We start from the raw sequence: 13,800 nt of genomic DNA, 5'->3' as shown, positions 1-13,800 counted from the left end.
GGGTTTTAAAAACTCTTAAACCAGTCTTACCTGAGAATGAAGAGGAGTAATGGTGTTTTGGACTATATATTCAGTAGTCAGTGCCTATTAATTCATGTGAAAATGCCAACTCATATTGTTTTAAAGCATCCTAACACATGCTGTCTTGTTGAAGGTTAAAGGTGAAGACGAATTTTAATGACAGTAGTTTTGAATTGCAAACTTTGGCTAGAATCCCTCATCTGGAATCCCAAGAGGAAGAGAAGACAGCTATTTACAAGTAAGCCTGTGATGTCATAGCTTTGCTCTCCTTTCATCTAAGTGCTGGGCTGAACTGCTATTCCCTGCGAGCCTTTTAACTTGCTGGACTCAGTGCCAGTTTCTTGGGATGAGGTAACAACTTTTCATAGGTAGGCAAAGTATGGTATAATCATACAACACTATTATTTGGCAATGAAAAGAAATACTGAGCCAGGCATGGTGGCATATGCCTTTAGTCCCAGCACTCCGGAGGTTGAGGTAAGATTATGTCTGGTGCAAATATTTTTATAGAAACAGAAGATAAATAGTTGTGGCCTAGGGTTGGGATGGGACTGGGAATGTCTGTGACTAAGCATGAGGTTTGTGGGCTGATATACATGTTCTAGAGGGGCAAGGTGTGGTTTTGTACACCTTTAATCCCAGCACTTGGGAGGCAGAATTAGGAGGATCACTGTGAGTTTGAGGCTACCCTGAGAATACATAGTGAATTACAGGTCAGTCTGGGCTAGAGCAAAACCCTACCTTAAAAACAAAGAAAAGAAAAAGCAAAGCAAAGCAATGTTCTAGAGGGACTGGGTAGATTGCTCAGTGGATAAAGCTCTTGCCACATAAGTATTAATACCTAAGTTCAGATCACCAGAACCCATATAAAAGCCTTACACTGTAAAGGGCATGTAATCTAGTCTGCCTGTAGCTAATAGGGACGTACAGAAAGGAGAATCTCCCATAAGCTCATAGACCAACTAGCCTGGTGAATCAAGTGGTGAATGAGAGACTCTGCCTAAATGAGGTGGAAGCTGAGGTTTGACACCCAAAAGTTGTCCTCTAACCTGCAGGCCATGGTACCCCTGCACACTGTGGTATAGGCTACACTCACATGAACACACACCTACACACACATACACACACATATGAATGGTTCTGAGCCAGGTGTGGTGGGGCACACCTTTAATCCCAGAACTCAGGAAGCTGAAGTAGGAGGATTGCCATGAATTTGGGGGTAGCCTGAGACTACAGAGTGAATTCCAGGTCAGCTTGGATAGAGGCCGTGACAAACCTGTTCTCTCTCTTTCTCTCTCAAATAAATAACATATTTTCTTAAAAACCTAAACTCTAGTTTATGGTTGATCCAGCTATGGGAGGGGTGGCCTGTTTAGCTCTAGTCTGGCATTGTAGATCAGATAAATGTCAACTTGATATAAGCATTACTGTGCTGAGGATTTGGAGAACCTTCCCAGGGACAGCAAATAGGCAACTCTGTGAAAGAGGAAGGCCTTTCACTAGTTGTTGATAACACAGCAAAGGGAGTGCTGAGAAAAATAATGCTAGAGCAAACTCTTTGACTTTTTCATAAAAACACACTAATTCATATAGATCTCATCAACTTCAAATTTAAATAAAAATATTAGGTGCTAAAATGAGTTAAGACTTAAGAGGATTCCATCTGGTTCTTCTCTACAGAAACAAAAGTCTGTCCTTTCTGGACAAAGAAGCTGTCTGTTACCAGGAGGAAAAGAATGCAGAACCCAGAGAGACCCACTCTGAAGGCCTCCTTTCTTCCTTGAACCTCAGCCAGGGGGTAGAAAACAGTGAAGACCAGGATGTGGTGAGAGCTGGGACAGTTGTGTGATACACAGGGCAGCAATTGCTGACACCAAAATCTGGGCAGCTGGGACCTTCTTGGAAGCAGTTGGCCACCTTCCAGGGTAGAGCAGAGTAGAAGATACTGAAAGGCAGGTTCCTTTGTTTGGAGACAATGAAGAGAGTTGTCTCTGGCAACTTGGTACAGCAGAGGTGCCCAGTGGTAGGCTACATGGCCTAGGACTTCTCTGGCTCCTGAGCCACTACCCTTCCCTATCATTTACCTGTAGCCAAGCCAGGAACCAGCAAGGTTAAGATAGGTAGAAAGGTTTCAAAAGGACCAATACTAAATTAAAATAATAAAATTTAAGTAAAGTAAAAGTCCCAAAATGCAAAATGTACAAAAATTTAAGTGTAGACTTCTCTTCCTAAGGTTCAGCGTGGTGCTCATTTGATGGGCCTCACCCAGTACCCAGCCTGTGATTCCAGGTCTAGACATTACTTCTTTCTACTTCAGTTTGTTTATGGTCTTGAACTCATGGCAGTCCTTCTACTTCAGCCTTCCAAATGTGGGGATTAAAGGCATGCCCAGCTTAATAAAACTTTTGAAAAGTTTATTTATTTATTTATTTGCATGGGGGGGGAGGATAGTGAGAGATTGGGCATAGCAAGAAATCTAGCCACTGTAAATGAACTTAGAACACTTTGTGCATCTGCCTTTATGTGGATGCTGGTGAATTGAACTTGGGTCTCAGGTTTTGCAAGCAAGTGCCTTTAATTCCCGAGCCATCTCTCTAGCCCCTATCAAAAGTTTTACCACTGGGCTGGAGAGATGGCTTAGCAGTTAAGCACTTGCCTGTGAAGCCTAAGGACCCCAGTTCGAGGCTCGATTCCCCAGGACCCACATTAGCCAGATGCACAAGGGGTCGCAAGCATCTAGAGTTTGTTTGCAGTGGCTGGAAGCCCTGGCGCGCCCATTTTCCCTCTCTCTATCTGCCTCTTTCTCTCTGTCTGCCACTCAAATAAATAAGTAAAAATAAACAAAAAAATTTAAAAAAATGTTTTACCACTGTGTTTTAGCTCCTCTTCTTGCCATGTTTTAGCATCCTCCCATGTGATTGTTAGCTTTATTTCTTAAAATTTTAACAAGTGGCTACTCTGATCCAGATAGCATTTGAGGGGCTTGGGACATAATGGTGAAGAAAACAGATAAACCTCTAATCTTCTGGAGCTTACAGATTGATAGGGAAAGCAGACAGTTTCCAAGCAGAGCATAGTAGCATGAGGAGTGCAGTGAGGAAAATCAAACAGGTAAGGGGGGTAGCAAGGTGGGATGAAGGATAAGAGTACAATATTTGAAGTAGAGAAATCAGAAAAGGCTTCTCAGAAGAGATGGCACTGTGCAGTGGCCTGAGGATCAGAGGCTGAAACATGGAGAGATCTGAGGAAAGTTTCTAGGCAGATGGATTGGTGTATGTGGCAGTTGAGGTGGAATGATGCTATTATCTCTGTGAAAAAGCAAGAGAAGCCAGTAAGGCTACAGCGTGGAAAGAATGTGGGGAAAAAAAAGCATAAGAGGCCAGGTGGTGGGGCACACCTTTAATCCCAGTACTTGGGAAGCCGAGGTAGGAGGATCGCTGTGAGTTTGAGGCTACCCTGAAACTACGTAGTCAATTCCAGGTTAGCCTGGGCTAGAGCAAGACCCTACCTTGAAAAACCAAAAGAAAAAAAAATCACAACAGGACAGTGAAGGGTAGGTGGGTACCACTGATATGATCAGAAACCATGAAAAGGAGTTGGAAAAAATACTATATAAAAGGAAGCCATTCAAAGGTTTTGTGTGCCACCATGTCTGGTTTATGTGGTGCTGGCAATCAAACCCAGGGATTCATACATGCTAGGTAGCACTGTACAGGCTGAGTTACATCCCTGGCCTGAAAATAATATTCTAAGAAACCACGACTACTGTGCAGCTAGTTTTGTCAAAGCAGAAGCAGGGAGCAGTGAGGCGGCCAGAACCTAAAAGAGCATAGTAGCTGAGCCTGGTGGCCATGGGGAACTAAGCAGTGACCAAGCTGACAGTGGATTCAGTATTTTTTATGGAGGGAAAGTTTATTTCAGTTTACAGTTTCAAGGGAAAGTATCATCATGGTGAGAAAGCATGGCATTAACATACAGACAGAACATCACATCTTGTCACTTTAGCAGGGAGGAAGGAGAGTAGGCTAGCTAGCACTGACAAGTTGGGCTGGTCTATAAAGTTACAAGGCCTATCCCCAGGATTTTTCTTTTTTTGGTTTTTCAAAGTAGGGTCTCACTGTAGCCCAGGCTGACCTGGAATTCACTCTGTAGTCTCAGGGTGGCCTTGAACTCATGGTGATCCTCCTACCTCTGCCTCCTGAGTGCTGGGATCAAAGGCATGTACCACCATGCTTGGCTTTTTTTTTTTTTTTTTGAGGCAGAGTCTCACTCTAGCTCAAGCTGACCTGGCCCTCACTCTATAGTCCGAGGCTGGCCTTAAACTTAAGGTGATCCTCCTGCCTCTGCCTCCTGATTGCTGGGATTAAAGGTGTGTGCCATCACACCAGACTGACTAACTTCTTTTTGTTGTTGATCTTCTCTATTTTCAATTCTTTTTAAAATTTAAAATTTTTTTATTTGTAAGCAGAGAGAGATAGAGAAGATGGGCATGCTAGGGCCTCCAGATGCTGAAAATAAATTCCAGATGCATGTGCCACTTTGTGCATCTGGCTTTAAGTGGGTACTTGAACTCTGGTCATTAGGCTTTGCAGGTAAGTGATTTAACTGCTAAGCTATCTCTCCAGCCCTGTTTTCAATTTTTTATTGTTCTGTCTTTTAAAAAATATTTTATTTATTTATTTTATTTATTTGAGAGAGAGGAAGAGGTAGAGAGAGAGAATAGGCACATTAGGGCCTGCAGCCACTGCAAACAAACTCCAGACACATGTACCCCCTTTTGCATCTGGCTTACGTGGGTCCCTTGGGGAATTGAACCAGGGTCCTTAGGCTTCGCAGGCAAATGCCTTAACCACTAATCCGTTTCCCCAACTCTGTTCTATTTTTTTTTTTTTCGTGAATTTCTTATTAGCCAGGTGTGGTGGTGCATTAGCTGGGTTGGTGGCACATGCCTTTAATCCCAGCACTCAGGAGGCAGAGGTAAAAGGATCTCCATGAGTTCAAGACCACTGTGAGACTACAAAAGAACAAAACTTTTTTTTTTTTTTTTTTGGTTTTTCAAGGTAGGGTCTCACTCTAGCTCAGGCTGACCTGGAATTAACTCTTTATTCTCAGGGTGGCCTCAAACTCATGGCAATCCTCCTGCCTCTGCCTCCCAAGTGCTGGAATTAAAGACATGTGTCACCACGCCCGGCTCAAAAGAACAAAACATTTTTTTTTAATATTTTTTTTAATTTATTTATTTGAGAGCGACAGACACAGAAAGACAGAGGCAAAGAGAGGGAATGGGTGCGCCAGGGCTTCCAGCCTCTGCAAACAAACTCTAGATGCTTGCGCCCCCTTGTGCATCTGGCTAATGTGGGTCCTGGGGAACCGAGCCTCGAACCGGGGTCCTTAGGCTTCACAGGCAAGTGCTTAACCGCTAAGCCATCTCTCCAGCCCAGAACAAAACATTTTATTGACAGCTTCCATACATATAGATAATATATACCATGATCATAGTTCCCTCCGATCATCCTCCCTTTCCCCCTCCTGAATCCCCCTTCCCTGAATCTCTTCTTTCCACCTATTCTCTCTTCTTTTTTTTTTTTTTTTTTTGGTTTTTCGAGGTAGGGTCTCACTCTGGTCCAGGCTGACCTGGAATTAACTCTGTAGTCTCAGGGTGGCCTTGAACTCACGGCGATCCTCCTACCTCTGCCTCCCGAGTGCTGGGATTAAAGGCATGTGCCACCACGCCCGGCTCTCTTCTTTTTTTATAAAAGTATTTTCTTTATTTGTAAGCACAGAGAGAGGGGGGGGGGAGGTGGTAGGGAGGAAGGAAGGAAGAAAGGAAGGAGGGAAGGAAGGAAGAGCAAATAATAAATAGGCACAGCAAGACCTCTTGCCACTGCAAAGGAACTCCAGATGCATGTGCCACTTTGTGTATCTGGCTTTACATGAGTACTGGGGAATTTAACCTGGACTGTCAGCCTTCGCAAAGAAGTATCTTTAGCCACTGAGCCATCTCCCAAGCCCTCTCTTTTGTTTTGGTGTCATTTTTTCCTCTCCTATTATGCAGTTCTTATGTAGGTAGCATTAGCTACTGTGAGGCCATGACCATTTGTGTCTGGAAGACAGTATTGTATACACTCCACACTTCCTTTGGCTCCTGCATTTTCTCTGCCACCTCTTCTGCAATGGCTCATGAGCTTTGGACAGTGAGATAAAGATGTCTCACTTAGTGCTGAACACTCAGTATTTTGGTAAGTTTTAAGTCACCCAGTGGTCACCACCATCTAAAAAGAGAAGTTTCTCTAACCAAAGGTGAAAGTAGTATTAATATGTGGGCATAAACAGGAGCATTTAGAAGGTAGTTTGGTAGTCATAATATATCCATTTAGCCAGACCACAGTAGTAGTAGTTTCTTCCCTAGAGCTTATGACCTCTCAAGCCATAGGCTTTTGTTTGTTTGTTTTCCAAGACAGAGTCTTTCTCTAGCCCAGGCTGACCTGGAATTCACTCTGTGGTCCCAAGGTGGCCTCAAACTCACAGTGATCCTCCTACCTCTGCCTCCTGAGTTCTGGGGTTAAAGGTGTGAGCCACCATGCCCAGCCAACATCTTTAATTTTGATTAACCCTCCTCCCATCCCATCTTTTCCTCTATCCCCTCTCCTGACCCCACTTAGACCATTTACCCCCAGTATTCTGCCCCTCTACTTATATGTCTACTATAACCCCTCTCCTTCCTCCCTCATGGCTCCTTTCTAGCTTCCTGGCCTCTACTACTGACTTTTACTCCAGTGCACATAAAAATCTAAACATTTGTAGCTAAGATCCACATATGAGAGAAAACATTTGGTGTTTAACTTTCTGGGCCTGGGTTACCTCACTTAGTATAATCTTTTTCAGATCTACCCATTTCCTTGCAAATTTCATAATTGTATTGTTCTTTACAGCTGAATAAAAACTGCATTGTGTAATCTTCATTATTCACTTATCAGTTAATGTGCATCTACGCTGGTTCCATTTTCTAGCTATTATGAATAAAGCAGCAATAAACATAGATGAGCAAGTATCTTTAGAGTAATGAGTAGTCCTTAGGGTATATGCCAAGGAGTAGTATACTTGGATCACATAGTAAATATAATTTTAGTTGTCTTAGGAACCTCCACACAGATTTTGAAACACAATGGCTGTACAAGCTTATATTCCCACCAGCACTGGAGAGGGCTCCTCTTCACTCACACCTTCACAAGCACTCATTATCATTTGATTCCTTGATAGCCATTGGACATGAGTGAGATGAAAGTATATTCATTTTGTTTTCCTGAGGTAGGGTCTCATTCTAGACAAGGCTGACCTGAAACTCATCCTGTAGTCCCAGGCTGGTCTTGAACTCACAGCAATCCTACCTCTGCCTCCCAAGTGCTAGGGTTAAAGATGTGTGCCACCACACCCAGCAAGAGGGTATGAATTTTTGATGTAAGAAGTAAATGAAAGCAAGAAGTCACAGTTGACTGGACTCTCCAGATTTTCTCCTAAAGTATCTCTTGGAAGGGGGTTGTCTAGGTTGATTATGGTTTAGTTCATGGGGAGAGAAATTGAAGTAGAAATCAGGAACAACTTCGGAAAGAAGTATAAAAGCAAGAAATAATACTGTTTGGGGCTAAATTAAAGATGCCTGTCACCATAATGGAACACAATGAGTATTTGTAGGATATGATTATTAAATAAATAATTTTTTTCTGGGCCTGGAACAATGGCTCAGCTGTTAAGGCACTTGCCTACAAAGCCTAATGACCTGGGCTCAATTCCCCAACAATAGATGTGTAAGGTGGCACATGCAATTGGAGTTTGTTTACAGTGGCTGGAGGCCCTGGCATGCCCATTCTCTCCCTATCTACCTGCTTCTTTCTCTCTTTCAATAAATAAAATGATAATAAAAAAACAACTTTTAGTCAGGCATGGTGGCATATACCTTTAATCCCAGTACTTGGGAGGCAGAGGTAGTAGGATCACCATGAGTTCGAGGGCACCCTGAGACTACACAGTGAATACAGGTCACCCTGAGCTAGACTGAGACCCTACCTCGAAAAACAAAACAAAACAGCAACAACAACAAAAACCTTTTGTTTCCCAAATAGGCACCATGAGGTCATTTGCATAGAAAATTTCTACACTATGGGGAGGTCTCACCATGACTTCCTTTCTAACTGGTTGCTATTACTATCTCTGGTCCTAAACCTCTAACAAGTTCCATTGCTTCCTTCTAGAGATCCCCTTGCTTTTCCAGGCAGGATCAAGGGCAACACAACCCAGATTCGTTTTCTCACCCTTGTCTGCTGCAATAGGCCATTCTAGGCACCTAGTTCTTTGTTGTTGATGTTTGTTTTTTGAGTTAGAGTCTCACTGTAGCCCAGGCTGACCTGGAATTCACTCTGTAGTCTCAGGCTGGCCTTAAACTCACAGTGATCCTCCTACCTCTGCCTGCTAGAGCTGGTATGAAAGGTGTGTGCCACTGTGCCCAGCCACACCCTTAGTTTTTGCAACAAGAGCTGAGTAAGTACCCTGTTGAAGCTACTTCAAGACTAGGAGAGGGAGTCTTGGATTCCCTCTCTCCTTTCCCTCTAGTGGTGATGTGGAAGGAGCCCATAAAACACCCACAAATGTTTGCAGGAAATAAAAAGTCCTTCACAGTCGATGGTCTAAGAGATAAGACTAAAATCAGGTACATTTTGGTAACATTCCATTACATTCAGCAACATTTAGTTCTTAACCTCCCAGAGGAGGTGTGGAAGTAGGCAGGAGGATGTACTCTGGAGGTGAGGGAAGAGACTGGAGTAGACTTTTGTATTGGAGTCACGCTTGTATCAGTGCTGTTCATAGTCATGAGATTATCTGGGAGTGAGTGTCAAAAGAGGGCTGAGTTCTGTACCTGATGAGTCAGCTTTGGCTTCTGGGGATCAGCTCAATTTAGACAAAGAACTCTTTTCTGATCCTGCAACCCTTTTATCCCCATGACACACTCAATTATTCTTTCTCATCACTTTCAAAAGGTTCTAGCAATCAAGGAGCACGCGTCCTCATGAACCGGGGCACGAAAGAAAGGTGCCTCAGAGGAAATCACCTGCTGGCAGGAATCCTTCAGGACAAGGCCAAGGAGGACCTTCAAAACTGTTCTGTCCTGATTTGTAGTTTACTGTCTGTGATAATTAAGAAATAGCAATACCATGAGTTGACAGTTACTACAAATGTATTTTCCTCAGAGGTTAAAAGAGATATTACTAAAAGACTCAATAAAAATAATAGCGATCTTACTGAATGCCTGTCTCAATTCATTTAGTTTGTGCCTAAGTAATGTTCTTTTTGGGTAGGCACACTTAAAATATTCAGACCCACATATCTTCCTGTATTTTATCCATGATTCTTTTTCTCCCTCTCTTGGTAGGGTCTTTTTTGTTGGTTGGTTGGTTGATAGAACTTTCTTGTCTCAGCCTCTGGAGTTGTTGGGGATATTGTCATCTGCTTCTACTTCCAGCTTCCAAGTGTCCTTAGAAAATTAAAAATTTTGACTAGTATGGATCTCCCTTCCCATGGTATAGGCTCCACCAGCCACTGCAGCCCGCAGGATGGACCAGAAGCTCATCTCACTCAAGTCCCAGGCAGTGAGAGATACTGGGTGATCAAGCTCACATGGCAGCTGAATACCAGGAGAACCAAGATCCATTGTACAAGAAAAAATAGCCAACTGCCTTGCAGGAGAGGAACCACCTTTAGCACATCTTCCAGGGCCCAGGAGACATCACAGAGGAAGAGGCTGTTTAAACATAAGTGCTACTCTCACTGCTAACCTAACTACCTGCTCCAGGGGGATGGCGGCAGACACTGAGGACACTCAAAACTCATCAAAGCAGAAATGCAGAGGTTGCAGAGAGCTCAACACCAAAGTAGACTTATAACACACCTGCCAAGGCTTAGGGAACATTGTGGAAGAGGAGGCCACAAAGTAGGTAGGAGGCATAGGCCCTACCCCCAGAGACTGAATACCCATAGTGAATGCCATTAACTCTACTGAACAGGTCCCTCAGTGGAACAGGGTGAGGGAGAGGGGACAAAGAGGTCAGTCAACACAAGGGGAATGGGACCAACATGCATTTGTTCATACATTAACGTTCATAATTGAAGAAATAAATAGAGTCACGTATAAAAGATCTTATGTCGTGTAATTATTTTATTTATTATTTATTTTTGGCTTTTTGAGATAGGGTCTCGCTCTAGTCCAGGCTGACCTAGAATTCATGTTTGTAGTCTCAGGGTGGCCTTAAACTCATGGCAATCCCCCTACTTCTACCTCCCGAGTGCTGGGATTAAAGGTGTGTGCCACCACACCTGGAATTATGTACTGTAGTTAAAGCAGATCATTTTAAGAATAACAAGGTCAATGACTTTGTAAATTATCTGTGAAATATATTGCCTTGGCCTCAGCTTCCACTCCATGTTGTCTTAAGATCATTGGTGTAGTATGATGTTCTAAGAGTCTTCTACAGTTGGCAAAATGAAATCCTATATTCATTCTTCATTTTAGAGTTTTGTTTTTCTTTTCGATATAAGGTCTCACTCTAGCTCAGGCTGACCTGGAATTTACTATGTAGTCTCAGGGTGGCCTCGAACTCACAGCAATCCTCTTACCTCTACCTCCCAAGTGCTGGGATTAAAGGTGTGTACCACCATGCCCAGCCATTTTAAAAGTTGTCTGCCCATAAAAGTTCATGTTGATTGAATATATATATTAGGTATAAATGTATATATGTCCAAAAAAAAAAAAAGAAAATTAGGGCTGGGGAAATGGTTTAGCGGTTAAGGCATTTGCCTGTGAAGCCTAAGGACCCTGGTTCAATTCCCCAGGACCCACGTAAGCCAGATGCACAGGGGGCACATGTGTCTGGAGTTCGTTTGCAGTGGCTGGAGGCCCTGGTATGCTCATTCTCTCTCTGCCTCTTCCTCTCTCTCTCTCTGTTAAATAAATAAAGAAATAAAATATTAAAAAAAGAAAAAAATTTCAAGTATGATTACTTACTGATTTTCATTTTATTTTAAATCTTATTTATTAGAATGTGTGTGTGGGGAGGTGTGCCAAATGTTTCTTGCCATTGCAAATTAATGCCAGATGAATGCTTCTGGCTTTATGTGGATGCTGGGGAATTGAACTGGGGCCAACAGGCTTTGCAAGTAAGCATCTTTAACCACTAAGCAATCTTCCCAGCCCTGATATTTATTTTAGACATGGGCTCATGTTGAGTTTGAGTCCTGGTCATAGATATGGTAGGATATACAGCATAGTTGAGCAGAATTTTGTTTTCCAAGGGGACACTATTAGAACATTTTAAAGGACTTAGGAGAATCTGAGTTCATTCTATTTTGTTCCCCCCACAATAAATATAATTGCCTAGAGTCCTGTCTGTCCTAGTCACTGCCCTAGCTTTCACCAAACAACATAAACCTAACATCATTGTTAATTCAACTGGAGTTATAATTTCGCAACCAACCCACCTACAAGATCAATTTATGAGTGTAAAGGCAAGACAGAACAGGGTTTATTCAAAATGCTGATTAGGATTTTTTTTTCCAAGGTAGGGTCATGCTCTAGCCCAGGCTGACCTGGAATTCACTATGTACTCTCAGGCTGACCTTGAACTCACAGCAATCTACCTACTTCTGCCTCCTAAGTGCTGGGATTAAAGGCATGTGCCACCATGCCCAGCTCTATTCATACTCTTTATGCCTTAACTGCCACTTTAGCACCTGAGATTTATATTTTAGTGCTTAAAGATATCTATGGTATGCATTCATTCCATATTCATCATCTACTTTAAAGATAGTTATTCAGTCTCTTATTTTCTTACCTCCATCTACATATAGTTCCAGGTGAAAACTAGATTAAACATTTTAGACATGGGGAATTTCAGAAAAGAATACACAAAGATAATTGGATAAGGAATTCTTATCTATCCATTATCCAATTTCAGTAAAGGAAACCTGGTGGATAGTCTTGTTTCATCTATTTCCACACCCACCTTTTTTCAACCTCTACTGGATCTGGAGGATTTTGAAACAAATACCAGATACAATATCATAATTATAGATCCCCACTCTAGATAGTAGCATGAACTCCTTTCCTTTTCCTCTCCCCAAGCACAAACAGCAATCCTAAATGCTTCACATTTTCTCTGGTCTGTGTTATGTTAGATCTTCCGCTCTGGTGTGGTGCATGCCTGTAATCCCAGCACTCTGGAAGCTCATGCAGGAGATCCCCAAGTTCCAGGCCAACCTAGGCTACTTAGGGAGAACCTGTAAGAAAAGGGAAAAAGGTGTGTCTGACAACTATGGCTGTAGTATGTGTACTGTGGTGTTATGTTGTATATAATCAAAATAATATGTAATATTTATCAGCGTTTTAAAGATATGTTATTGTCAGCTGGGCATGGTGGTACACACCTTTAATCCCAGCACTCAGGAGGCAGAGGTAGGAGGACCACTGTGAGTTTGAGGCCACCCTGAGACTATATAGAGAATTCCAGGACAGCCTGGGCTACAGTGAGATCCTACCTCAAAATACAAACAAACAAAAAAAGATAAAATTGTAATTGTCAGGGCTGGGGAGATATCTCAGTGGTTAAAGTTGCTTGTTTACAAATCCTGCAGACCTATGTTGGCCTGGGTTCGAGTCCCCAGTACGCATATAAAGACAGATGTAGGAAATCATGCGTGCGTGCGTCTAGAGTTCATTTGCAGAGGCATGATCCCCTGGGACGCCCATTCATTCTTTCTTTCTGCTGGCAAATGCATTTATTTATTATTGAGTTGTGATGTTAAATACTAAATTTGTATTTATAATCTTATCTTTCACCTAAAGGACTATTAACATAAAAGTTTCAACAGAGGGCAGCGAACATCCCCACCCACTGGCCCGGGTGGCAGGGCTGGGGGGTGGGAAGACAGATGTGCAACGTTAGAGTCACGCGGCCTCGCCTCGCGCACCCCACCAGGACCCCTGCCGCAGCCGAGCGTTCCCGCCCAGGGGCTGAGGCCTCCCCAGGGCCGCCCTCTCCTGAGTGTTCCGCAGACGTGAGCAGGGGAGGCCTGTGGGACGTACAGAAACGGGGCCACGAGGCGCCAGAACCAGCATGAAGGGGTTGGGGTGATCCTCTGCTGTGGGGAAGTGGGGCTGAGAAGTGCCAAGGGCTGAGGTTTGACTTACGAAGAAGGAACAAGGGCAGAACCAAAGAAAAACTAAGGGGTTGGAGAGATGGCTCAGTGGTTAAAGTGCTTGCCAGCAAAGCCTAATGACCCGAGTTAGTCTTCCCCAGTACCCACCTAACAGCCAGACACACAAAGAGGCACATACATCCAGAGTTCATCCTGAGTGTCTGTAAGCAAACTCCAGACGCATGTGCATCTGGATGCACCTTGTGTGTCTGGCTTTTACATGGGTACTGGGGAATTGAACCTGGGTCCTTTGGCTTTGACGGCAAGTGCCTTAACTGCTGAGCCATCTCTCCTGGCCTTTTTTTAAAGTTAAAAAGAATTATTTATAGTATTTATACTTATTTACTTGTAAGCAAAGAGAGAGAGAGAAGACAGAGAGGGGGAGAGAGAAAAAGAGAAAGAGAATGGGTGCATCAGGGCCTATAGCCACTGCATCTGGCTTTACATGGGCACTGGGGAATTGAACTCTGGTCATTAGGCTATGCAAGCAAGCAGCTTAACTGCTGAGCCATCTCTCCAGGCCTTTTTTTAAAGGCA

General features: G+C 43.2%; 1 protein-coding gene across 1 annotated transcript in view; it reads left to right on the top strand.

Moving 5' to 3' along the window:
• Fam228b (family with sequence similarity 228 member B) overlaps nt 1-9,102 on the top strand; it is a 74,772-nt gene extending 65,670 nt beyond the window's left edge. The window contains exons 7-9 of the mRNA XM_012949949.2: nt 155-259; nt 1,702-1,846; nt 9,054-9,102. Of these exons, the coding sequence (XP_012805403.2) occupies nt 155-259; nt 1,702-1,846; nt 9,054-9,086 (283 nt within the window). The 3' untranslated portion in view covers nt 9,087-9,102. The remainder of the gene's footprint in view (nt 1-154; nt 260-1,701; nt 1,847-9,053) is intronic.
• The last annotated feature ends 4,698 nt before the right edge of the window (nt 9,103-13,800 follow it).

Source organism: Jaculus jaculus, chromosome 5 (assembly GCF_020740685.1).
Source record: "Jaculus jaculus isolate mJacJac1 chromosome 5, mJacJac1.mat.Y.cur, whole genome shotgun sequence".
Taxonomy (NCBI): Eukaryota; Metazoa; Chordata; class Mammalia; order Rodentia; family Dipodidae; genus Jaculus; species Jaculus jaculus.
This window is presented reverse-complemented; position numbering and strand designations above follow the sequence as displayed.